The 25,039-nt window shown below is 40.4% G+C and overlaps 1 protein-coding gene across 1 annotated transcript in view; it reads left to right on the top strand.

Annotated features, from left to right (window-relative positions):
• The window catches only part of htra1b (HtrA serine peptidase 1b), a 50,183-nt gene extending 25,345 nt beyond the window's left edge, over positions 1-24,838 (top strand). Inside the window, exons 4-9 of the mRNA XM_060842037.1 lie at positions 10,012-10,206; positions 10,313-10,345; positions 10,630-10,744; positions 15,347-15,404; positions 18,181-18,276; positions 21,967-24,838. Of these exons, the coding sequence (XP_060698020.1) occupies positions 10,012-10,206; positions 10,313-10,345; positions 10,630-10,744; positions 15,347-15,404; positions 18,181-18,276; positions 21,967-22,135 (666 nt within the window). The 3' untranslated portion in view covers positions 22,136-24,838. The remainder of the gene's footprint in view (positions 1-10,011; positions 10,207-10,312; positions 10,346-10,629; positions 10,745-15,346; positions 15,405-18,180; positions 18,277-21,966) is intronic.
• The last annotated feature ends 201 nt before the right edge of the window (positions 24,839-25,039 follow it).

Here is a 25,039-nt window from a genome sequence, read left to right as displayed (position 1 = left end):
CTCATAATGTAATATACTTTATTCGCAATATAGCCTGGGCTAATGTAGGGTTATTATTTATTACAATTAAAAATATGCATGAGCAATTTCCTCCATTTTCTACAATAAAGATAAAGTCACTGTAGTCCCAGAAGACCACAGGGCTGCACACTCATTAGAAAGAGAGCTGATTAGTGGTGACTTTAACCTCAGGGTCACCAGGCCTCTAGTGAGATGGGGTTGAGAAGGTGGGACCTTCACGGTAACCTCAGTGCAGGAATTGAACCCATGCTGTTGGTGTAGCTGCAGTGCAAACCAGTCAACTAAGTTAACTAACAGTCTTCTCCTACAATAAGCAAAAGGTAATAGCAAAATACTGAAGGTAGGAAATAAAAACTGAGCCCATTGTGAAGCACTCAAGACTGACAGCGTCTGTTGGGAGAAAACCAATATTTCAAATCAATGGCATTAATCAGACCTGAAGTGTAAGGTGATAATACGGTCAGCACTACAACCTTGCAGTAGGCCTTATCTTTCAGGGGAAGTGACTAGCTGTGAAAAATGACAGGATACAGTAAACGCCAAATCAGAAAGTAATTTGGGTCCACCTACGTCTCCCTTAATCACTATTAAATTACAACAGATTTGTCATTGACTTATTTACAAGAAATTTATCTAGAAACTCTGCAAAATAAAACAAGTTTGATCGTGTATGTCTTTTAAGCAAATTGTTTTGCATGAAATCACAAAGCCTGACTCCAACCTCGCATACCACACTCTGATCATGTTCAAGGACAGGTCCAGGCAATTGCAGCCTTTAAGCAGCTAAATAATGACAATGTTGTCACGATAGAGTCTCTGTGTATGAGAGTGAGAAATTTAAGTAGGATGTGAATTCAAAAGTAGTCTTCTCTACTCCAGGAGTCATAGAATACACTCAGCATTTGATTTTCAATAAATGACGATTTTTTTTGGGCGTGGAAACTGTATGTTTAGTGCTCTATGTTTTGTCTGTTAAGTTGATTAAATTGGTACTTTGGAACTTTTCGAATTCACTTCTAGACACCATGGTGACTCAGTGGTTAGCACTGTTGCCTCTCAGCACTAGGGACCCAGGTTTGAATTCAGCCTCAGGTGACTGTCCATGTGGAGTTTGCAAATTCTCCCTGTGTCCCACAATTCAAAGATGTGCAGGTTTGTTGAATTGGCCATGCTAAATTGCCCACAGTGTTCAGGGATGTGTAGGTTAGGTGCATTTAGTCAGGGGTAAATATAGAATAATAGTTTAGGGGAATGGGTTTGGGTAGGTTACTTATTGGAGGGTTGGTGTGGACTTGTTGGGAGGAGGGACCAAAGTGACCAGCCAGTACCACAGCATGGCAGCCACCAGCTGGTTTATGACCAGCACTCGACTCCTGTAAGATATAAATTCTGTGTCTTATGATCCTGCTCTACAGTTACCTGATAAAGGAGCAGCTCTCCAACAGCTAGTGTTTCCAAATAAACCTAATGGACTATAACCCAGTGTTGTATGATTTCCAACTTTGTCCACCCCAGTACCTTCACAAGGCACATCTTTGGACTGAGAGGAAACCCACACAGACACAGAGAGAATGTGCAAACTCCACACAGATGGTCACCCGAGGCTGGAATCGAAGCCAGGTCCCTCACGCTGTGAGGTAGCAGTGCTAACCACTGAGCCACTGTGCCACTGTGCCACCCCTGCAAGGTGCATTTATTAACATGAAGCATTTTAATTGTTCAATGGTTTAATTGATGTGCAGGGACATCACTGGTTTCATGCCTCTACCTGATTTAAGTATGCCATGGGAAGGCTTGGGGGCATCTTGTTACTAATTGAAGTCTGTAAGTGGGCAACTAATACCCAACCAAAGACCTCCCCTCGCCACTGCAGAGCTTCAATAAGCAGCAGACACCATGTGGAAACCCAAAAAGCAAACTGTGTTGTTTGCTTGTGGACTTCTGGCGAGTGTGAGTTTCCTTGCTGTGCTTGATTTGAGAGACCTGATGTTAGAAAGGAGGTGGTTTGTTGAGGATCTGCTAGACCATGACGTGTCTTCAAAGCACCCATGATGTGAGTCTTTTCTGTGGCTACAATGCTGGCAGAGCCACTGCTCCCCCTGGAGGCACTGCCTGCAATGCAGAGCAGCCAAGCTATTGATTGGCTGGAAGCTCCCAGAGAACTGGGTTTTGTGCTCCCTCGTCCCACATCTTGGGGAAGATCCAGTACATGATAGGCAGCCTAGGAATCAGGCTTTCTTCAAAGGACCTGGAGGTGGGAGATGTACTCATTACCTGTATTAAATTATGCACGTAGCCATACAACTGCATTTGATTCATGATGCATTAGATGCATAAATATCTTTATTACTGGCATGTGATACAGGTAGTATCGTCATCACTGCTAGTATTACTTTTGATTATATTTCATTATAAAGCTACGCCTGAGCGAGTCAATTATTTAAATTCACATTTTCAGGGTTGTGCTCAGTTACCCTCCAAACTCAGGAAGAGTTTTGCTACACTCACATATGACTGCATGTGAGAGGAATCTGATCTTTCTATTTTCTCTTGTAATTCTTGAATTAGTGATTTATTTGCTTACTTTGAACAGTCAGATCACCCAATTAAAGTTAAGTTTCTCTTTTTTTTTAACCATTTCAGCATATCCAGTGCTGTCCATATTTTATTCATATCTGAAATGAAGAATTCAGGATACTTTAATGAAGTTACATGCCTGATGACTGGTGATTTTTTTTTAAAAAGCAAAGTTTCTATTTTACTATGACTTTGCATCCTCTAAACAGATGTCCACTTTTGTTCATGGCCAACTAGGGAATACATTTATGTTGCTACATTTGAGCTGGATTCTCCATTTTCTTCATCAGCGAATCTGCAGCAGCATAGGGGAGTTTTGTTTAGTTTGGCTAGCCAGCTGTCTATCAGTTCAAGTTTACGGAGTAATTTACCTGCATTCCAGTTCCCCTGCTGCTCTGTATATTTGCCAGATTTTTCACAAGCGTTGACTAAGAAGTTGTTTCATTGCATAGCCAGTTATCAAGATTCTGATATAAAATAACAGAAAATAAGATTAAATTTAAAGATTATATTATCTTCAGTTTCTCACTTAGCTTGCATGTGCAAAGCCAAAACTGTCGTATTGCCAACTCTTAATGGCCCAGTGAATACAGCTGGGTACAAGTTAATTATACATTGCTGGGGTTTGCTAAGATTGGCTGTAAGTAAAGCTAAATGTTGATAGAATTCATTAATTCTAGGCACCTTTTTTTTAGATTCCCTACAGTGTGGAAACAGGCCCTTCGGCCCAACAAGTCCACACCAACTTCTGAAGAGCAACCCACCCAGACCCATTCCCCCACATTCACCCCTGACTAATACACCTAATACTAGGGGCAATTTAGCATGGCCAATTCATCTAACCTGCACACCTTTGGTATGTGGGAGGAAACCAGAGGACCTGGAGGAAACCCACGCAGACATAGGGAGAATGGGCAAATGTCTGTGTGGAGTTTGCACAAGGCTGGAATCAAACCTGGGTCCCTGGCACTGTGAGGTAGCAGTGCTAACCACTGAGCCATTTGTTAATGAGTTCCAGTTTGCTGCATTTATACATCCCTTCAGCAATGTAAAGGCAGCTTCAAGCTTCTGGCGTGATGGTCAACTAACTATATTCTATTGCCTTGGCTTTACTTAGAGCTCTGCAATCTCTCAACATTGAGAAGATATACTTAATTTCTTATGAAAATATTTTCCCACAATATATTCCAGCTGCCACATCTTCACCAATTTGTTAAACCTATCTTTTTGTACCATCCTTTATTATTTTCTTCACAACCTAATTTTCTATCTATTTCTTTGTCATCCATAAGTTTGGGAATTATTCCTCTATCCCTTCCATATAAGTCATTGACAAATTGTGAACGGTTGAGCTTCCAGGTACTGATTCTTTCTGGCACACCACTTGTTGCATCTTGCCTGAAAATGACTCCTTTTATGTCTACTCTTGGCTTGCTAACTGAAAGCATATGTTCTATTCATGCCGAAATGCTAGTCACTAGAGCATGAGCTTTTATTTTCTTCATATTTCATCTGGCACTTTATCCATTGTTTTCTTGAAATCTTAGTACAATGCATGCACTAGTTACCCATTGTCCACAGCACATGTTGCTTCCTCAACGATTTGATCAGGCAGCATCTGTGGAAAGAAAGCAGAGTGAACATGTTGGGTCCAGTGACCCTCCTTCAGAACAGGATATAATCCTGTCCCATCCATCAGATGTGGTGGCATATTGTTATAGATGAGTAGGGAGCTGCCCGAAGAGTCCTCAACAGTTACCCTGGACCCTGTGAAGTTTCATGGTTTCAGGTCTGCAGCGGATGATGAGGCACATATCTACACTACCTCATCTTCATCAGTCTACCTGCGGCAGATGCATCTGTCCATTCAACAGATCAGATCTAAGCTCAGCAGTCTGCCACATCCAGTTATGAATAGTGATGGCCAACTAAACAACTCACTAGAGGAGAAGTCTCCAAATCCACATCTTTAATGACTAGCTAACACTTCAGTGCAAAAAATAAGGCTGAAGCACGCAACAATCAAGGCTAATTTGGGTACTTTCAGTACCAAGGTAGCGTATTGGTGTGTTTAATAGTTCTGTGCTAATTTCTCAATATCCTCCATGCTGGATTGTTTCCCTGTCACCTCTCCTTACTTTCCTGTTCCTCAGTTGCAGGATGGCATGAGGTACTGAAATAGGAAGTGAATCAAACTGAAAAAAATCTATGTAGTTACACCACTAAATTAGAATAAAATTATCAAGACAAACAGCAAGGACTCGTGAGAGGACACCACTATTGCAATTTTGCAACAGACGATTAGCACAGTTAGAGAAATTTAAACAATTTGTAAAGTTTAAAATGCTATCAAATTAGCAAAGTGATAGTAAAACCCAAAGCTAGTTTTAGGATGGCAGATCATTTGTTTAGCTGTTATTCCTCATTATGGCTATGAAGATAAACCGTAGGTTTCATGATGTTCTAACTTTTTAACTCACTGCGTTTCATTGGAACATACAGACTCGGGGGAATGATTTCACTTCTCCATTTGTTAACTTTAGGAATTTTTTAAAAATCCCTGCATGCAGACGTTGGTAGTTTTATTAAGTCAACTGATGGAAGAATCCTTTCCCCATGATGTTGGATTTGCAAAAATGCACTGAGAGACTTTAGCTGTAGTAGCGAGTTAGATCACTGAGAGCATCATGAAGGACCAATTTGAAGACTAAACTAGGAAAAGCAACAGTACTTTCCTTTAGAAAAGGAGCCTCACCCCAGGCCACAGATTTTTGAATGTATCCATCATTGGTATGCTTTACATTTTGCATTTTTAAAATGCTGTGTCTCAGCTTGTCAGCTCAGTTGATACTTGTATAACCCCAGGTGTCAGTGGTAGGAAATAATTAATTCACTTTTTTTCTGGTGGAAGTTTACCAAATCAGTTTAGTCAGCTGTGGAATCATACCCTTCCTATTCATATACCCAACCAGATGCCTGTTAAATGTTGTAATTATACCCAACTCCTCTGGTAGCTTATTCCATACAAGCACTACCCTCTGTCTTCAATCTTTTGCCCGTCAGCTTAAGCCTATGTTCTCTATTTTTGGATTCCCCAACCCTCAGAGAAAAACCTTGGCTATTCAACCTATCCATGCCCTTCATGATTTTATAAACATCTACAAACTCATCCATCAGTTTCAGATGCAGCAGTGGGAAACCAGCCCCAGCCTATTCAGCCCCTCCATATAGCTCAAACCCTTCAGACCTGGCAACATCCTTGTAAACCTTTTCTGCACCTTTCTCAAGTTTAACAACATCCTTCCTATAGAAGGGCGACCAAAATTGTACACCGTATTCCAAAATTGACCTCACCAATGTCCTGTACAACTGAAATGTGACACCTCAATACCTATAGTCAGTGTCATGACCAATGAAGGCAAGCATGCCAAAGGCTCTCTTCACCATGCGGTTTACCTACGACTCCACTTTCAAGGAACTATGCGCACTCCTAGGTCTTTGTTTGGCAACACTTCTCAAGGCCCTTCCATTAACTGTATAACTCCTGCCCTGGTTACCTTACCAAAATGCAACACCTCACATTTATCTAAATTAAACTTCATCTGCCACTCCTCTGTACATTGATCAAATGGGCTAAAGTCCCGTTGTACTCTGAGATAACTTTCTTCGCTATCCACTGCACCACTTGTTTTGGTGTAATCTGCAAACTTACTAATGATATCTCCTGTATTGACATCCAAATAATTTATACAAATGATGAAAAGCAGTGGACTCAGTACTAATTGTTGGGGCACACCACTGACCACAGGCCTTCAGTTGAAAAACCATCCCTCCACCACCACCATGCTCTGTCTCCAACCTTCAAGTCAATTTTGTATCCAATTGGCTAGTTTCATCCGGATTCCATGTGATCTAACCTTCGTAATCACTCTACTATGTGGAACCTTGTCAAACACCCTAACGAAGTCCATATAGACTGCCTTCATCAATCTTCTTTGTCCCCTCTTTAACAAAACTCAATCATGTTAATGAGATACAATTTCCCATGCACTACCCCTGATCAGTCCTTGCATTCCAAATGCATGTAAATCCTGTCTCTCAGAATCCTTCTAACAACTTACCCACCACTGGCCTATATTTCCCTGGCTTTTACTTACAGCCTTTTCTAAATAATGGCAAAACATTAGTCAAAGTCCAGTCTTCCAGCACCTTGCCTGTAGCTATTAATGATTCAAATATCTCAGCAGGGGGCCCGGTTATGTATTGATCTTTCCAAAATCAAGTGAACAAAATGTAAAACACTTCAATTTGGATGTTTTGTTTGGCCTTGTGGGTATTGTGGTAGTGTCACTGATCTAGTAGTCCAGAGGTCTAGGCTAATGCTTTTGAGGTATGGCAGTTGGTGGAATTTAAATTGAATACCTAAATAGAGTCATAGAGTCCTACGGCACAGAGTCAAGTCCTTCGGACCAAACTGGTCAATGACGACCAAAATGTCATTCCACTCTAACCCTAATTCCCTACACTTGGCCCATGTCCTCCTAAACCTTTTCTATCAGTGTATTTATCCAAATGCCATTTGAATGTTGTTCGTGTACCTGCCTCAACCACTTCTGCTGGCAGCTCATTCTGTATGTATATCACCCGTTTTTTTTAAGAAAGTTACCCCTCAGGTTCCCTTTTAGTCTTTCCCCTCTAACTTTAAATTGATGCCATCTAGTCCTTGACACTCCAACTGTGGGGGAAAAATACTGAGTTTGTTCACCCTATCCATGCCTCTCATGATCTTATACACCTCTATAAGGTTTCCCCCCCCCCCCCCCCCACCCCACCCACAGTCTCCTATGCTCTGAAGAAAAATATCCTAGCATAACCAATGTCTCCCTATAACTCAGACCATTCAGTCCAGACAACATCCTTGTTAGTTTCTTCTGTACTATTTCCAGTTTAAAAACATCCTCACAATAACAAGGTGACCAAAACTGAACACAATACTTCAAGTACGGCCTCACCAACATCCTGTATAACTGCAACATAACTTTCCAACATCTATACTCAGTGCCCTGACTGATGAAGGCCAGTGTGCCTAAAGCCACCTTCACTGTCCTGTCTACCTGTGACTCCACTTTCAGGGAACTATGAACCTGAATTCCAAGATCCCTCTGTTCTACAACACACCTTAAGGCACGACCATTCATCATGAAACTCCTGTCTCGATTTGACTTTCCAAAATGCATGATCTCACACTTAGCTATTTTAAACTCCATTTGCCATTTCTTGGCCCACTTCCCCAGCTGATCAAGGTCTTGCTGCAATTTCTGATAGCCTTCCTCACTGTCCACGATACTGCCTACTTTTGTGTCATCAGCAAACTTGCTAATCATGCCCATTCCGTCAAACTCTTCTCAAGTGACACGCCCACCACAGATGTTCAGCTTACTGGTCTACAGTTCCTCGGCTTTTCTTTGCAGCCCTTAGTGAATAATGGCACAACATTTGCTACCGTCCAGTCTTCCAAGGCTTCACCCATGGCTAACAATGATGCAAAAATATCAGCCTGGCTCTCCCACAATTTCTTCTCTAGACACTCTTGCAGTGTTCTTGGATATATCCAGTCAGGGCCAGAAGATTTATCCACTTCCATACATTCTAATGCATCCAACACCACCTCTACTGTGATTTGGCCCTGAAATATCACCACTAACTTCGCCAGGTTCCCAAGTATTCTGGTCTTTCTCCATGGTAAACACAGAGATATTCATTGAGAACCTTGTCCATCTCATGCGGTTCTACACATACATGTCTGCTTTGGCCCTTGAGGGAGTCCTATTCTCTCTCCAGTTATTCTTTTTCCTAGTGGAACATCGATGACTACAAAAGCATCTGATTTATTAAATGCCCTTGGTCAGTCTGACGTGACTTTAGACCCACAGCAATGTGGTTTATTCTGAACTGTTCTCTGAAATTAGTTTAACAAGCCTACTAGTTTCAAGGGCAATGAAGGAGGGCCAACATATACCAGTTACAGTAATATGCATTTCTCATGAAAGAATACATTTGTAAAAATATTCCCCACCTTAGGCCTACTACCCCTTCACTATTCTTGGGAAAAATGGCAGAGGAAAGAACTGCATTCTACCTTTTGATATTTGTATGCTGAGCATTAATAGTTGAGCAGAGCTTTCAGTTTAAATGATTCATAGAACATAGAAAAGTACAGCACAGAACAGACCCTTTGACCCACGACGTTGTGCCGAGCTAATGTAATATATAATAATCTATGCATCCCTCAACTCACTGCTATCCATGTGCATGTCCAACAGTCACTTAAGTGTCCCTAATGACTCTGCTTCCACCACCACTGCTGGCATCACATTCCATTCACGACTCTCTGCAAAAAGAACCTACCTCTGATGTCTCCTCTATACCTTTCTCCTAATATCTTCAAACTATGACCACTTGTACCAGTCAGTCCTGCCCTGGGGAAAAGTCTCTGGCTATTGACTCTATCTGTTCCCCTCATTATCTTGTATACCTCGATCAGGTCTCCCCTCTTCCTCCTTCTCTCCAGAGAGAAAAGTCTGAGCTTGTTCAACCTTTCTTCATAAGGCAAGCCCTCCAGTCCAGGCAGCATCCTGGTAAATCTTCTTTGCACCCTCTCCAAAGCCTCTGTATCTTTCCTGTAGTAGGGCAATCAGAACTGGACACAATATTCCAAGTGTGATCTCACCAGGGACTTGTAGAGCTGTAGCAAAATCTTGTGGCTCTTAAACTCAATCCCCCTGTTAATGAAAGCCAAAACACCATATGCTTTCTTAACAACCCTATCCACTTGAGTGGCAACTTTGAGGGATTTATGTACTTGCACATTCAGATCCCTCTGGTCCTCCATACTGCCAAGAATCCTGTCTTTAATCCTATATTCAGCATTCGAGTTTGACCTTCCAAAATGCATCACTTCACATTTCTCCAGGTTGAACTCCATCTGCCATTTCTCAGCCCAGCTCTGCATCCAGTCTATGTCGCACTGCAGCCTGCAATAGCCCTCAATACTATCGACAGCACCTCCAACCTTTGTGTCATCTGCAAATTTGCTAACCCACCCCTCAGCCTCCTCATCCAAGTCACTTTTTCACCTCTTAATTTTTCTGCTTAAATTATAGGGCCTCAGCCCTGCCCTGAACATGAAGATAGGAGCATGCATCCCACCAGTCTGTGGTGTGGCACAGAATATTTAGCGAACTTTGTCATCAATTACCCCACCTATTTTGTGGTTTTTGGAGAATGTGAGAGAGATTTAAACATGATTTTTTAATTAGTCATAATTAATCATGTTTCTCTTAATGGCTTACAGTATTTACATCACAGTGTAACCAAGCAACTGCCATAACAGTTTTGCTATCTTGTTGCTAGGGTAAATTGCCAGTGCTGCTGCTAGGTCGCTCTACAGACTTGAGACCTGGTGAATTTGTGGTTGCCATTGGAAGCCCTTTTTCCCTGCAAAATACAGTGACCACAGGAATAGTGAGCACAACGCAGCGAGGAGGAAAGGAACTGGGCCTTCGGAATTCCGATATCGATTACATTCAGACGGATGCAATTATCAATGTATGTTTGACACAGATGCACATTTATGTGGGGGGACAAGAATTAACTCAAACTTTTGCTATAATCCATATCTTAACTTGAAAATTATTTCTCTTCTATTCCATAGTATGGAAACTCGGGGGGGCCATTGGTGAATTTGGTAAGAGTTTTTTTTTCTGATTTGTGTGATGACAGCCTAAGTTTCATTAAGCTTTATTACATTTTCCTCTTTATAGTTGTACATTAATCTTTCAAAGAAGCTTTCAAAATAGTTGTTGGGATTTTAACCTAACCTTGCATTGACACTGAGATAGAAATGTACATGACCACTTCACATTTCTCAATTTCTTTGCACTCTGTGTGGATTTCTGTCTAATGCAAATATGTTTCTATATTCTGACAAAGTAATTGGTTAATTGCATGTCTGTATGTTGTTTCATTTAGGATGGTGAAGTTGTTGGAATTAATACCTTGAAGGTGACTGCTGGAATATCATTTGCAATTCCATCAGACAAAATTCGACAGTTTTTAGTTGAATCTTATGACCGACAAGCGAAAGGTATACTCAGATTTTTTGCTCTTTTTAATAAATTTATTTTAATGTGCTGTGACATTTCAAAATTTTCTCCTGGATTTTTGGAAGTTACAAAATCTGAAATCAATATAGTTAAAGCATCCGTTTGTGGTGAGATCATGTCCTGGCACTCTGTGCTGAGAAGTGTTTGGCAGTTGAGATTTCCCAAAAGGAGAATTCTCCTGAAGCAGAATTGGAAATCAGGATGAGCATGTATTGCTCTTGCCCATCAACTAATTGCAAACTGCCGTTGATAGCATCTGGGACTGCTCACTGCTTATTCAAGAGGACAAAGGAGGGTACCGGTATGGGACAATGAAGAAACCATACCAAAGCTTTGGTGAATGTTAAGGTAGTTCCAGAAAATACAAATCGGTTCTCAAATAGAAAACTTTCTGAATACTCAATCGGTTATCATATTGGTTGGTCCTTCCGTGCAGTCTGAATTCATATCCAGCCTGGATTGATGGGCTTAAAGTAATTTCTTTCTGTCCCTTGGATATTTTGGCTCATGCAGTGGGTCTGGCCAGTCACACACACATTCCTAGCGTGCACAGGACTGCTCATACTTGAGCAGCTGAGATGGAAAAATTTAACCCTTTCTAAAGGAAAATGTGATTACAGTTTGACAAAGAAGAAAATGCAGATAGATGGTCAGATGCCAGGGATGTGGAAATCATTTTGGATTACTCTGTTAAAGAGTTGGTTACAAATGTGTTTCGTTGTAGCGGAGCCCTTATTCCGATACAGCTACAACATTGGCATCTGCCTGACAATATGGGAAATTATACGGTTGTGTCCTGTGCAAAGAGTGGGGCAAATCAACTCAGCCAATTACTGTCCTATCAGCCTTCACTCTATTTTCAGCAAAGTGATAGCACTGTCGATGACCCCAGCTATCAACTGGAAATTTCTCAACAATAACCTGCTCATTGATGCTCACACTGGGCCAGTCACCTTCTGACCTCTTCATAGGTTTGTTTCAAAGATGGACAAAGGAGCAAATCACATTCTGAAAAGGTGGTGGAGGCATAGTACTTGAATACTTTTTAAGGCTGAGGTAGAAAGATTCTTGTTAACTAAGAAGTGAAAGCAGATTTGAGGTTACAATCAGATCAGCCATTATCTTGTTGAATGGCAGACTACCTTGTTTGTTTACATTTATGTGCTACAAATCAGACAAGCTACTGCAAGCAGTTGAGCTTTTGAAGAATTGTTAGCTTGGATTTCCTCTCCTTACATTTTCTCTCTGCCTCTGATATGCACTTATTTCCAGAGGAAGCTATATCTTTCTTCTGAAATACTGTGTCTAACTCTGGTCTCCCAGTTATAAGGAGGGTATTATTAAGTTGGAGAGGGTTCAAGAGATTTATCAGGATGTTGCCGGATATGGAAGATTTGAGTTATAAAGATAGGCTGAGATTTATTTCACTGAAGCGTAGGAGATTGAGTGGTGACCTGATCGAGGTGTATAAGAAAAACGGTATCGATAAAGTTGATGGTAGTTGTCTTTTCTCTAGGATGGGGCATTTCAAGACTTGGAGGATGCTGTTTTTAAGGTGAGAGGAGAGAGATTTAAAAAAGACATGATATGAGAGGAAATTCTTTCCACAGAAGGTGGTTCGCATGTGGAATGAACTTCCTGAGGAAGTGATGAATGTGGATACAATTACAATGTTTAAACGACCCTTGGGTAAGTGCATGAATAGGAAAGAGTTGGAAGGATATGAGCCAGACTAGGCAGGTGGGACGAGTTTAGTTTGGGATTATGTTTGGCATGGACTGATTGGACCAAAGGATCTGTTTCTGTGCTGTGTGATTTTACGTGTTTGTAGAGGTGCAGCAATCGTGGGGAGTTTTCTCCTAGGATTCCATACAGATATTAAAGCTCCTAAATGAAGCTTTCAGTGTGTCCTTGTGGTAATGAGCACTCGCCACAGGCTTGAATACCCAGTACAAGTTTTCTTTTGGTGAGTGAGTGTCAGGCATTCTGACTAACAGGCAGCCCAACTTTGTTGTAATGGTCACAAACTGGTCTGGATTTTTTGGTAGGCCAACTCAGGCGAGTATCTTGTTGCCTGGTATTTTGCCCTGCCATCTGAATTACAGAAACCTCTGAAGGCAGCTCACATAAAGCTATTAGAGCTTCTTGACCTGGCATTCATGCGCAGTCCATGGTCAATATACAAAGAACAAAGTTGGCAGGTTATTGCCGTCTAGGCTCTTGGGTTTGGTCGGTAGATGTACTCTTGTTCCTTCTCTGACCGATGTTGGAAGGTTGCATGTGTCTCATCCACAGAGAGCCCTGAGGCATTGAGCTACTGAGATGAGTGAACTTAGCCACTGTTGATGGGTTCTGGTCATGGATTGAAACCTTGGGTTTGACATAAGGCTTTCTGGAGCAGGCTGGTACGTTAACTTCAGTTCTCCTTGTGCTGATTGTAAAGCTAAAGTATTCGCTTCCATTGGAGAACAAATTTATGCTACATTGCACATCCAGCTCTGAACCAGCAGTTAGTACAGTCATTTTTAATTGAAAATCACCAAGTATGACCTTGAAAACTATGCTGGAATCATCTCAAATTTCTAATACTGTGTTTGTGAAGTGACAGTTGTAACCATTAGTCTGTTTTGTAGGCTTCGAGAATCTGTGACAATTAGGTAGTGGTGTTAATCATGTGAAGGAGGTAAGGACATAAGGTAACAAATGGCAAGGAAGCAATAATAATGGAACAGAAACGGAGACAGCAGTAATGTGAAGGAAACTTGGACAATAATAGTGCAACTTGGAAATGGGAGTTGGAAGTGTGCAATTAGCATTATGTATAGTACATCAATGTGAAAAGGAGCTATCAATTACCATTTCAGAATCCCAATTTACAAAGGTGGCTTACAGCCAAAATCAAGGACTGGGGGTGGGGTTGGTGTGGGGTGCACTAGGTTCTCAAACAAATATGGAGCTCTCATTAAAATCCACAATTGAAAAGAAAAAAAGACAAATGAAGAAGAGAAACTTCATGCACTCTCTGGATCAAAACAGTCTCGTATTTAAAATACTGTCAGGAAAAAGGTGAATCAAAATCTTGACATTTGTGTTTTAGTGGATAATGGAGAATTTTGTAGAAGGGCCCATAAATCCCACTGTACGTTTTCTTTAGATTGTCCCAGTTGTGACTCACTGCACTAAGTGTTGCAAAGATAGTTCACCATTCTTCAGGTTGAATAAGTAGATGGCTTCTAGAATTATAATTACTTTAAGACATTAATATGTACTGATATTATTTATCCCTTGCAAATGCTGACAGGCACTATATTTCTTTTGGTGCAATTGTTTGAAAATTGGATTCATATGAGAGAATACTGTTAATTTCAAGCTAGAGCTTATGTTAATGTCAAGAACCAAAACATGAGCCCACTTTTAATGGCATTATGTTATCCATTGCCAATTTTCAAAAATGTCTTCAATTAAGTTTGATTCCAAATGGCCCAGACTTCTAGCCATTATATAGATGAATTGAAAGAATGGACAAGACTTAAGTGGAGGTTCTGTCTATCTGCAATGATTTGAAGTTACTTTTTGCAAGGTTTGTAGCTCAGGTTGAGGTTTACGGTGTAGGTTTGCTCGCTGAGCTGTAGCTTTGATATCCAGACGTTTAATTACCTGGCTAGGTAACATCATCAGTGGCAACCTTCCAAGTGAAGCGATGCTGTTGTCTCTTACTTTCTATTTCTATGTTTGCTCTGAATGGGATTCCTGGGGTTTGTGGTGATGTCATTTCCTATTCCTTTTCTGAGGGTTTGATAGATGGTATCGAGATCTATGTGTTTGTTTATGGCGTTGTGGTTGGAGTGCCAGGCCTCGAGGAATTCTCTGGCATGTCTTTGCTTAGCCTGTCCAAGGATAGATGTGTTGCCCCAGTCGAATTGGTGGGTTTTTTTATCTGTGTGTAGGGCTATGAGGGAGAGAGGGTAGTGTCTTTTTGTGGCTAGCTGGTGTTCGTGTATCCTGGTGGCTGACTTTCTTTATGTTTGAAGTTACTGCCAGATGTTCATTAATAACATGAACAAATTGCTCTCTTTTTCATAACTGCAATATTGTCACTTAAAACAAGAAATCTGCAAAGCAATCTCTTTGCAATCAATAGCCTGTTAAGAGAGCCCTGTAGTGTAACTCCAAGATGTGTTTTGACTCTCATCTTTTAATTAATGCAGGTCTTAAACAGTACAAAGATATATTTTTTTCCCTGCTAACCTCAAACGTTGGCACCTTTGGGCTGGAACATTTTTGGGAAACAGTTGCACAGTTCCTTTCCCAATTATGCACTAATAATTTTGTGTCAGGATTCTTTCATTTGCTCTATGTAACAACATTATAAGAGTGTTTGAGAATTTCCATTGCTAAATGTCTCTGGTGAAATTATAAGGTTAAAGGAATAAAACTTATTTTTTGATGGCCCAATAATATTCTAATAGATACATTGAAAATCTAGGTAGACAACGATCATGTAAAATGTGTTCATAAATCTAATGTTTACCAGAGGAATATTCCTTTCCATGTAAATTTGTTTTGTTATGTTGTTTTTTCAGGGCAGGTTCCAATAAAAAAGAGGTATCTAGGAGTTAGGATGATTACACTTACCCCTAGGTGAGTAAGCCTGGAAGATTTTTTTGCATGAAGCTAGAGCTGTAAAATAAGCTAGTTTTTAAAGCTTACAATTTGTATTGGAGGTTTGTAATATGAATCCTAAACTATTTTGTCCTGTTTCTGTTTCATTGTAAACAATCACCCTTCTGGAATATGCAGCTGTAAGCCACTTACCCTCTTAACGGTTAATATGATATGAATACTTAGCATTGATTGACTATTATCTGTTGGGTTGGCAAAATTGTAAGCTTGTCACTATTGGGTCAAATAGCCATTCAGCACTCCAGTAGAGACTGACACCGAAGTCTACTACTTTGGTTGAGCATTGATTTTTAGTTGCTTCACCTTGTGCTATAAATAGTTATCATATGTTATGCCTAACGTGACTGCAATTAACCACTAAGCATTAAGATGTGATAAATGCTTGCTGCTGAATGAATATAACTTTAAAAACTATGAAATTGGCTTAACTGTTCATTTGCTCCTAAGCTACATTACTGCAATGTTTTATATTGGAGGCTCAGAAGAAACACAAATCTGGTAATGCAATATAAAATGGATCAAAATTTATAAAGCTGGTCACTTTGGGAATTACCAATAGATCTTGAGTGTACTGGTGACATTGATTTGTTAAGATAGTTTGTCCTCTGAAAAGGATTTTCAGTCATAGCTATACGACGAGATTATATAGGACCATACAAATGTACTTAGCAAATCCTGATTCTTTTAGGATCTAGTCAGTTTATTAAGATCGTGGAAAAAAGAAAATTACTGATTTATCTTAATATAGTTGTATATTTTCATGGATTGTAATGGGTATTTCATATTATGCAGGACTTTTCGTATTTACATGCCGATCCCTGATGGTGATATTTGAGAGGTGGGCTTGCAGCATGATAGAAATGACAAGACAGTGCATGGAAGTAAACAGAAGGATGAGAAGTTTATATTGTACTGGGGACTGACAGTTAATGTAGGACAAACACGGTGGACTAATAGAATTTATTGCAGAATTGGATGTGGAAAACAAGAGTTTTGGATGAAATTTAGGGATGGTGGAGATATCTGATTCAACCGTTGGGAAAACAAAATCAACCCTTGTTTTTAAATTGTTCTGGATTTTCCAATAACGAGAAACGTCCTCTCCATACCTACCCTATCAAGACCTTGTATGTTTCAATTAAGTCACTTCTTACTGACTAAATTCCCAGCAGATAGAAGCCCAATCTGTCTGACCTTTCCTGATAAGACAGTCCACTCAATCAAGGGAATTAGTTTGGCAAACATCTGAACTGCTTCCAATGCGTTCCCTCCCTTAAGTAAGGTGATCAGTACTGTACACAGTACTCCAGATGTGGTGTCACTAATACCCTGTACAACTGGAGCACAACTTGCCTCCTTTTGTATTCACTTCCCCTCACAATAGATAGTAGTATTTTATTGGCTTTTCTAATTACGTTCTGACCCTGCATCCTGGACTTTGATTCATGGGGAACTACGGGAAGAAAGGGCTATGGGGGTGGGAGAGGGGATGAAAAGGTATCTGAAGTGGGGAAGGGGCATCTGGGGATGGGATGGGGGGAGAAGCAACCCAGGGAGGATGGGTGAACAAAGACTACAAGGAGAATGGGGACTCTCAAAGTGGGAGGCTGCGCAAAGGTTGAGGACACAGTGAGGCTGTAGTGGGATGTGGGGGAAGAAGGAAGCTGCAAGAGGGCAAAGGGAGGCTGCAGTTGAGACAATTTTAAAACCTGTATCAAAGGAACTCTCGGCTAACAAGGAGCCAGTGAAATCTGAAATCTCAAGTCGTAAATTTCTTACAAATTAATGTAGAATCTCAAGCTTAATGCATATGCTCAGGAGTTAATTTTATGAAGAAAAATGGGTGCTGTTGTAATGAACACTGTGTTAATTGTTAAATTTAAACCTGAACTTGAGATATGAGATGCATTGAAAGTTGTTGCAACTACTGGTTAAAATCTTCTAGCTTTGCACAGGAGCACTTTATAGCTCAAATGGGGATGTCCACCAGAGATACTAGTAGGGTGGTAGAATTAGGGTGTTTCTTTTTGTGCAAGCTGACCGTATGCTTCCCGACTCAGGCGACTGACTGTGTGGAGTTTGCACGTTCTCCCCGTGTCTGCGTGGGTTTCCTCCGGGTGCTCCGGTTTCCTCCCACAGTCCAAAGATGTGCGGGTCAGATGAATTGGCCATGCTAAATTGCCCGTAGTGTTAGGTAAGAGGTAAATGTAGGGGTATGGGTGGGTTGCGCATCGGCGGGTCGGTGTGGACTTGTTGGGCCGAAGGGCCTGTTTCCACACTGTAAGTAATCTGATCTAATCTAATCTAATCTATGCCTAAAGATGACAGTACCACAGGGAAAAGTGTAGCTGAAGAGCAATGGGGCAAGGATGGATTTGGAAGCATCAGTATGGGAATGAGAAAAATCTTCAATTTAGTTGAATCAAGCGACAAAATTAGAGAAATAAATGTGGCAGACCAATCAAAATTAATGTTAGGTTGATAGCAAGTGCAGAATCATTTGCATGATATTCAATGGTTTTTTTTTACTTAAATTTATGAAACAAATTGACTCAGATTGTTACCACAATAACTTCAAACATAGTAGTGATCCATCTCGGCATCGGGATTCAGTATCCCATCATGGGAAGATAGTCTTGCTTTGACCAAAAAGTAAAATTGCTAAGTTAGAGAGATTTGGTACAGCTTTCGATTTGAATTTGTCTAGTTTTTCAGAGTCTTAGTTGTTTTTCAGCCTTGCAAAGGAACTGAAAGAGCGTCAGAAGGATTTTCCTGATGTTAATGCTGGAGCCTACATCATTGAGGTCCTTCCACGAACACCAGCTTCCAGGTAAGTGAAGGAAATAACTTCCGTTTGTTTTTAAATATGCCTTGTACGTCTAAGCTCTCATCCGAATCCTTCGAGAAAACTATTTGGTATGAAAACCATTGAATTGCATTGACTTTTACTCCATAATGATGGGCATTACATTGAAATGCCCAACGTTCCTTAATTTTAAAAATTAAAGCAAATCCAAGTTTGAAATTATTATTTAAAAATCTAATTTTTATGCCAATGTTATTTGGAGGCTTTAGAACAGAGAGGCTTTCAGATTGAGGTATGATATTCTACATAAGAGGCCAGGAGAAGGATGATACAATGTACATTCCCAGATCTAAAATCCTGCAACTGTTCTTGAAAGACTGAATCCCCCTTAAAGTGAAATTTCAGGGATTTCCAAAGGCTTTAAGCAGTAATAATTAACCTGTGGTAACAGTAAATATTACTCTACTGTATTCTTCCCTGATTGCTGCTGCTGCTTCTGACAAAAACCAGAGCTTCTGGATTTTTTTTTACTCAGTCTCCTGTCCAGTTGTATATCTGATGAATATGCTGTCGGATGGATTCCATCATCCCAATCAATGGTTTGTAAAGGAATTCACCTGTGATAAGTCAAGTTACTTCAAAATGAAGTAGATGGTGCTAAATTTAATGGAACTGTTTAAAACTAGGTAAATATGAACAAAGGTTTTAGTGTTGAAATGCCAACAAATTATCTTGTTGTCTTCTATGAATTGTTGAAACTTAGGCTTCTACTGAAATATATTTCATTTTGTGTGTGAGGGAGTATGTAGGTGTTTGATATTGGTATAATGTCTATTCTGGTGACCCAATCTTATGTATGCCATTATACATTATAATTAAAAATAAGACACAGGAGCAGAAATTAGGCCATTCAGCCCATTGAGTCTGGTCCACCATTCAATCATGGCTTATAAGTTTCTCACCCCCATTCTCCTGCTTTCTCCACATAACCCTTGATCCTGCTGATACTCGGGAACCTGTTTATTTCCATCTTGAAAATACTTAATGACTTGGCCTCCAGAGCCTTCTGGAGCAATTAATTCATCCATAGTTTCACCACTGTCTGGCTAAATAGCAGGTCAGGACTATGCTTTTTTTTTTAAAATTCATGCATGGGATAAGGGCATTACTGGCCAGGCTAACATTTATTGCCTATCCTTAATTGCCTAGAGGGCAGTTAAGATTCAGCCACATTGCTTTGGGTCTGGAGTCATGTATAGGCCAGATCAGGTACAGGCAGCAGTTTCCTTCCCGAAAGGACACGTGAACCAAATGGGTTTATCTGACAATCTACAATGGATTCCATGAGTCACCATTAGACCTATAATTCCAGATTATTTTTAATTGATTTCAAATTCCACCATCCGCTATGGCAAGATTCGAACCTGGGTCCCCAGAGCATTATCTGACTCTCTGAATTGTCAATCCAGCAATAATACCGTTAGGCCTTCACCTTCCCATCTGAACTGTTCTTTGGGGCTACACTATTTAGAACCCTTTTATGAACTGAGGTCACTCAGAATCCAAATTATCACAGTCCACACTCTGCACCCAGAATTTGCCTGCTGCCAAAATACACAGTGATTATGGGGCTGTGAAATTGTTTGATTCCAGTTTTGCAAGCTGAGGTTGGAAATTTTCTTCTAAATGATATAATGAATACCTTTTTCAAATTAGCCAAACATTAGTGCATTTGGAGGGTCGCAATCTGAGGATATGGGGTAGGCCAGTTAGGACTGAGATGAGAAAAGTCTTCACCCAGAGAGTGTTGAGTCTGTGGAATTCTCTGCCACATAAAGCAGTTGATGGCAAAACATTGAAAGTTTCAAGGTAGGAGTTAGATACAATTCTTAGGGTTAAAATGATCAAAGGGTTCAGGTAAAAGTAAGAACAGTGTACTGAAATGGATCATTGGCCATAATCTTATTGAAAGGCAGAGCAGGCTCAGAGGACTGAATGGCCTACTTCCGTTCCTATTTTCTATATCTAGGCTTCTGTTAAGCAAGCAATCTTTCTCCAGATTAGACATTTCCCACAGTTATTTTCAGTATTTTATGCATTTGTGTTCAAGAAGATCTTTATGAAATATTTCTTAGTATAATTTAAAATTTAAGATTAAACAGCTACTTGAAAATAAGTACAGCCAACAAAAAAATAAATAAGGGAAGTAGAGCAAAATGTTTATTAGCAACTACCTAGTTAGTTCCCAACTCCTGTAATTTCGAATGGAACATTCTTAGGACCTTTTTATATTTGGAGCTATCTTGTCGAAATACCACTAGTACTCAAGTCATCTAATTGTCCCTTTCCAGTTTTTCTTGGACAATCGATGAGATACAGTTTATTTGAGTAAACATGAACAGAGCCAGTGCATTCACCAGCCAAGTCGATATGCTCCCTATGTGAATGCATGCCAAGGAGCTAACTAGAAGTGGAAAAGGAAGGGAAGGTACCATCTTAAGACCCTAGTTTCGCCATCTCCAAAGTTTGTCCCCCTGTGTCATCCAATAATATTGATAGTAATGTCTACTTGAGACATGAGTAATTGCAGAATGTCACAATCTTATTCTGTTTTGTACAAGGTTTTTTCATTTTCAATGTTTACCAGCTGACTTAGTGCATGTTAACAGGAAGAGACTACCCAGGAATTTGAGTGAAAGATAGTTCCAAAAAGAGTAGCAGCTTTTGAGAGTTTTTAATGCAACTGGAAGGAAATTGTTGTGTTCCTGCTGATGTGGCGAGATCCAAAACAAGTGGTCATAAATATTTATTTTGACGAAAAGTCATGTTGGACTTGAAATGTTCACTGTTTCACTGTCACTACAGATGCTACCAGAACTGTTGATTCTCCAGACCTTTAGTTGTTAGAGCAGAAGAATAGTTCACAATGTTGATAGAAAACTGTGACAGTAAGAAAGTAATAGACAGAGAGGGTGTCTTTTAACTTAGAATTCATTATAAGATCACCACAATTCTCGGGACACCACAGCAACTGGTGTTAATATATAAGCTTTAATCTCGTGGAAGACTACATGACTTTTCAGAACAGAAATGTTTATGGTGCTGCTGAGTTTTTCTGGCATTTCCCTATTATTGAGAAGTTTTTAAAGTGTTTTGAATTGTTTAAGTTACAGTTGAAAACCATGCTGAAAGCTGTAGAAACCTTGAGGACAGATGAGCTAAGATGGGTCAGAGAAGCAGAGAATGTCAACAGTGTGGAAAGAGGCCAATCAGTTCATAGAGGCTGAACTGACTCTCTGCAGAGCATTCCAACACCCCCACCCCCCTTCAAGTCCCTGTAACCCCTCAGTTAGCCTGATTAATCCACCTAGCTTGCACATCCCTGAACACTTCTGGCAATTTAAATTGGCCAATCCGTGTAACCTGGACTGTGGGAGGAAACTGGAGCACCCGGTGAAAATCCATGCAGATCAGGTGCGAACATACAAACTCCACTTTTGAAAAATATAACCATCAACTATTGTTGATGGCTGATGATGGTTGCCATCCTCGTGCATATTTGTCTTTGCCAGTGGAATGAGGAACAGGAAGAAGTTTTGTGTGGTGTAAGCAGATACAAAAACATATTTGGAGAGCAGTAAAATGACACTGAGTCTGTCTGTGTATGTCCAGTGAATCCAGAATAATGAGCCATTCTCTTATTTTCCTTCCCAGGGGTGGCCTGAAGGACAATGATGTGATTATTAGTATTAATAAACAATTGGTGACTTCATCCAGTGACGTCAGTGAAGCCATTAAAAAGGATCCAAACCTGTCAATAGTAGTTCGCCGAAGCAATGAGGATGTGATAATAAATGTTGTGACTGAAGAAATTGAACCATGAAGTGAGCTGGATCTCCTTGCTAATATGACCAAAAACAGCAAAGAATCTGAATCTACATAATAGCTTGTCAACCTGTTGATATTTCTATTGCACAGCACCAGGAGATAGCTGCAGTGTAGATATATTTTTGTCTAGGGTTACAAGCTCAGATAATCCTGAAGCTATTGAAAATTAACATCTGTTTCCTCCTGGCATTTTTTTTGATTTATCCTCATTTTTTTCCAGCTTCATTGCGTTGTATTCTACTTTTATTGAAATGTCAATGCAAACAAATTCACTTGCAGGAACTTTTATTTCATTATGTTGGGGATTATACATTATTGCTATTGGTACCAAATCTGCTATAATGCAGTTGTGTGAAACTGTGTGGGGATGTGGCAGGTTTTAAATGTTGACACAATTTTTTTTTTGCCTTTTATTGGAATATCAGAATGCAGTAACCTGGCTGCCCACAATACAGATAGCTTGTGAAATAATTTTGGGAATGTTCATCAATGTATTGTTCTCACCCCTCTTGTGACTACCTCCCTCCTGTTCGCTCCCTACCCATACCCACCCTCTTTTGTTTGCTCCAGATCTGACATTTTCTTAAGTTTCAGATATAAAGAAGCCAATTTACTTCAGAGAGCTAATGAAGCCAGTTTTAGCCATTTCTACCATAGGGGCTTGAGAATGAACTTGCCTCTGATTTTCGCTCCCTGTTTAAAATAACACTTTTCCTGTTCCCACAGGTATTTGTGGGTTACATCAGACTTCTCCCAATGTTGTGCATAGATTATGTTCAGAGGGTGGGAAGGCTGGTAGATTGGGCATCCAAAAGTCCTTGTTCATTCACTCATTGATTTTTATCTGTAGAATCATCCAGTCATGGAGGTGGGAAGACAACTTAATTAGGCAGAATCCTAATTCCAGAATCATTCTTCTATCCCACCTCTGTATGAATTATGTTCTGGGGGGAAAAGGCCCAAAGTCAACTTATTGTTGGATCTGCTCCCACCTTGGCTACAGTAATCTCAACTCCAAGTGGGCAGAATAAGAGTTAGACCACCTGGCTGGTAAACTCATACAGAGAGACCTTCAGTTAGCAGGAATGGAATGCTAATTTGTGCACAGTTGTGCCATTGGATACAGAACAAGTCCATGAAGAGCTACCCTGCCTGCCCCTATACCCCCTCTCATGGCCCCCATCCTCAGAAACCCCCTCTAATCCCAAAAGGGAAACACTCGCGCGAGACGTCGGTCCTTGTGATGTTGAGTGTCACCCCAAGACGCACACTTTGGTGACACTGTGTGGAGTGCGGGAGCTGCTAGCCCCTGATTGGCTAACACTTGCTGGGCAGGATATCAGCTTCAGAAGAGTTAATAGACAATAGTTGCAGGCATAGGCTATTCTGCCCTTCGAGCCTGCACCACCATTCAGTATGGTAATGGCTGATCATCCTTAATCAGTATCCTGTTCCTGCCTTATCTCCATAACCCTTGATTCCACTATCCTTGAGAGTTCTATCCAACTCTTTCTTAAATGAAACCAGAGACTAGGCCTCCACTGCCCTCTGGGCAGAGCATTCCACACAGCCACCACTCTCTGGGTGAAGAAGTTTCTCCTCATCTCTGTTCTAAATGGTCTACCCCGTATTTTTAAGCTGTGTCCTCTGGTTCGGCACTCACCCATCAGCAGAAACATGTTTCCTGCCTCCAGACTATCCAATCCTTTAATAATCTTATATGTCTCAATCAGATCCCCTCTCGGTCTTCTGAACTCAAGGATATACAAGTCCAGTCGCTCCAGTCTTTCACCTTAAGGTAGTCTTGCCATTCTAGGAATTGACCTCATGAACCTAGATAATGATAATCTAGAGACCCAGGTAATGTTCTGGGGACCCATGTTCAAATTCTGCCATGGCAGAATTCAATAAAACAAAATTAAAGCCCCCTGGAATTAAGAGTTTAACTATAACCGTGAAACCAGTTTAGGGAAGGAAACAGTCATCCTTACCTGGATTGGCCTACATGTGATTCCAGACCCACAGGAATGTGGTTGTCTCTTAACTTAGATCAACATGCATTGTCTATTCCTATCTAGCAATGCCCTCGTCCTGTGAATGAATAAAAAAAGATCAGTCAAGGTTTGTGACCACCTTTTCACAAAGCAAGCGCAATACCGAAACTGGAAAATCCCAGCCTATGCCGTACTTCTGCTGGAGTAGCCAGTAAGTAGTATACTGCTTGCACCTAGTTAATGAAAACTTCAGTTGAATTTAATGCATAGATTGGAAGGAGGACTGAGGGCTAAGAAGTAAGGCCAAGGCCAGGAATAACTGAGAATGACTGACTAGTTATTAAATACTTTAAAAGAAAACACTTTTCTCTGCCCTGCTCCCAAAATTCATCTCAAAAATGTATGCAACACTGGAAGAACAGGTACTAATCCTTTGCCACATTTTGTCCAGAACAGTGCTGAAACTGTTCTTCCTTGCTGGTACTACAGGTGACTGAATCTGAGTATATCTGAAAAATGTACACAGATATGAATTGCATGTAACTTAATGTCAACAGGTTCTGCACAAGAAACGTTCTCAAGTTGTACTGGTAGCAGATCAGGGCAACACTGTCTGATTTAAAAACATGCTACTGCCTCCTGACCTATCTGGATTATGGGTCATCTGGTTTTAGGGTCATGCTAAATGTATTGCCAATAAAGATCTTTACTGTTTATTCATTGAATAACTTTTTTCCTGCTTCCATGTTCATTGTAGAAAGCTGTTTGTCATTTACACTTGGCTCTGGGGCTGGAATTCAATACTCTCCCAAAAAAAAATCAATCAAGTAGCTGCCTCCTCTTCCTGCATCTCTTCATCCATCATTTCCACATTTGTTTTTCCAATATATGCACCAATGGCTTCA

The sequence above is a fragment of the Hemiscyllium ocellatum genome, chromosome 22 (genome assembly GCF_020745735.1).
Source record: "Hemiscyllium ocellatum isolate sHemOce1 chromosome 22, sHemOce1.pat.X.cur, whole genome shotgun sequence".
NCBI lineage: Eukaryota > Metazoa > Chordata > Chondrichthyes > Orectolobiformes > Hemiscylliidae > Hemiscyllium > Hemiscyllium ocellatum.
This window is presented reverse-complemented; position numbering and strand designations above follow the sequence as displayed.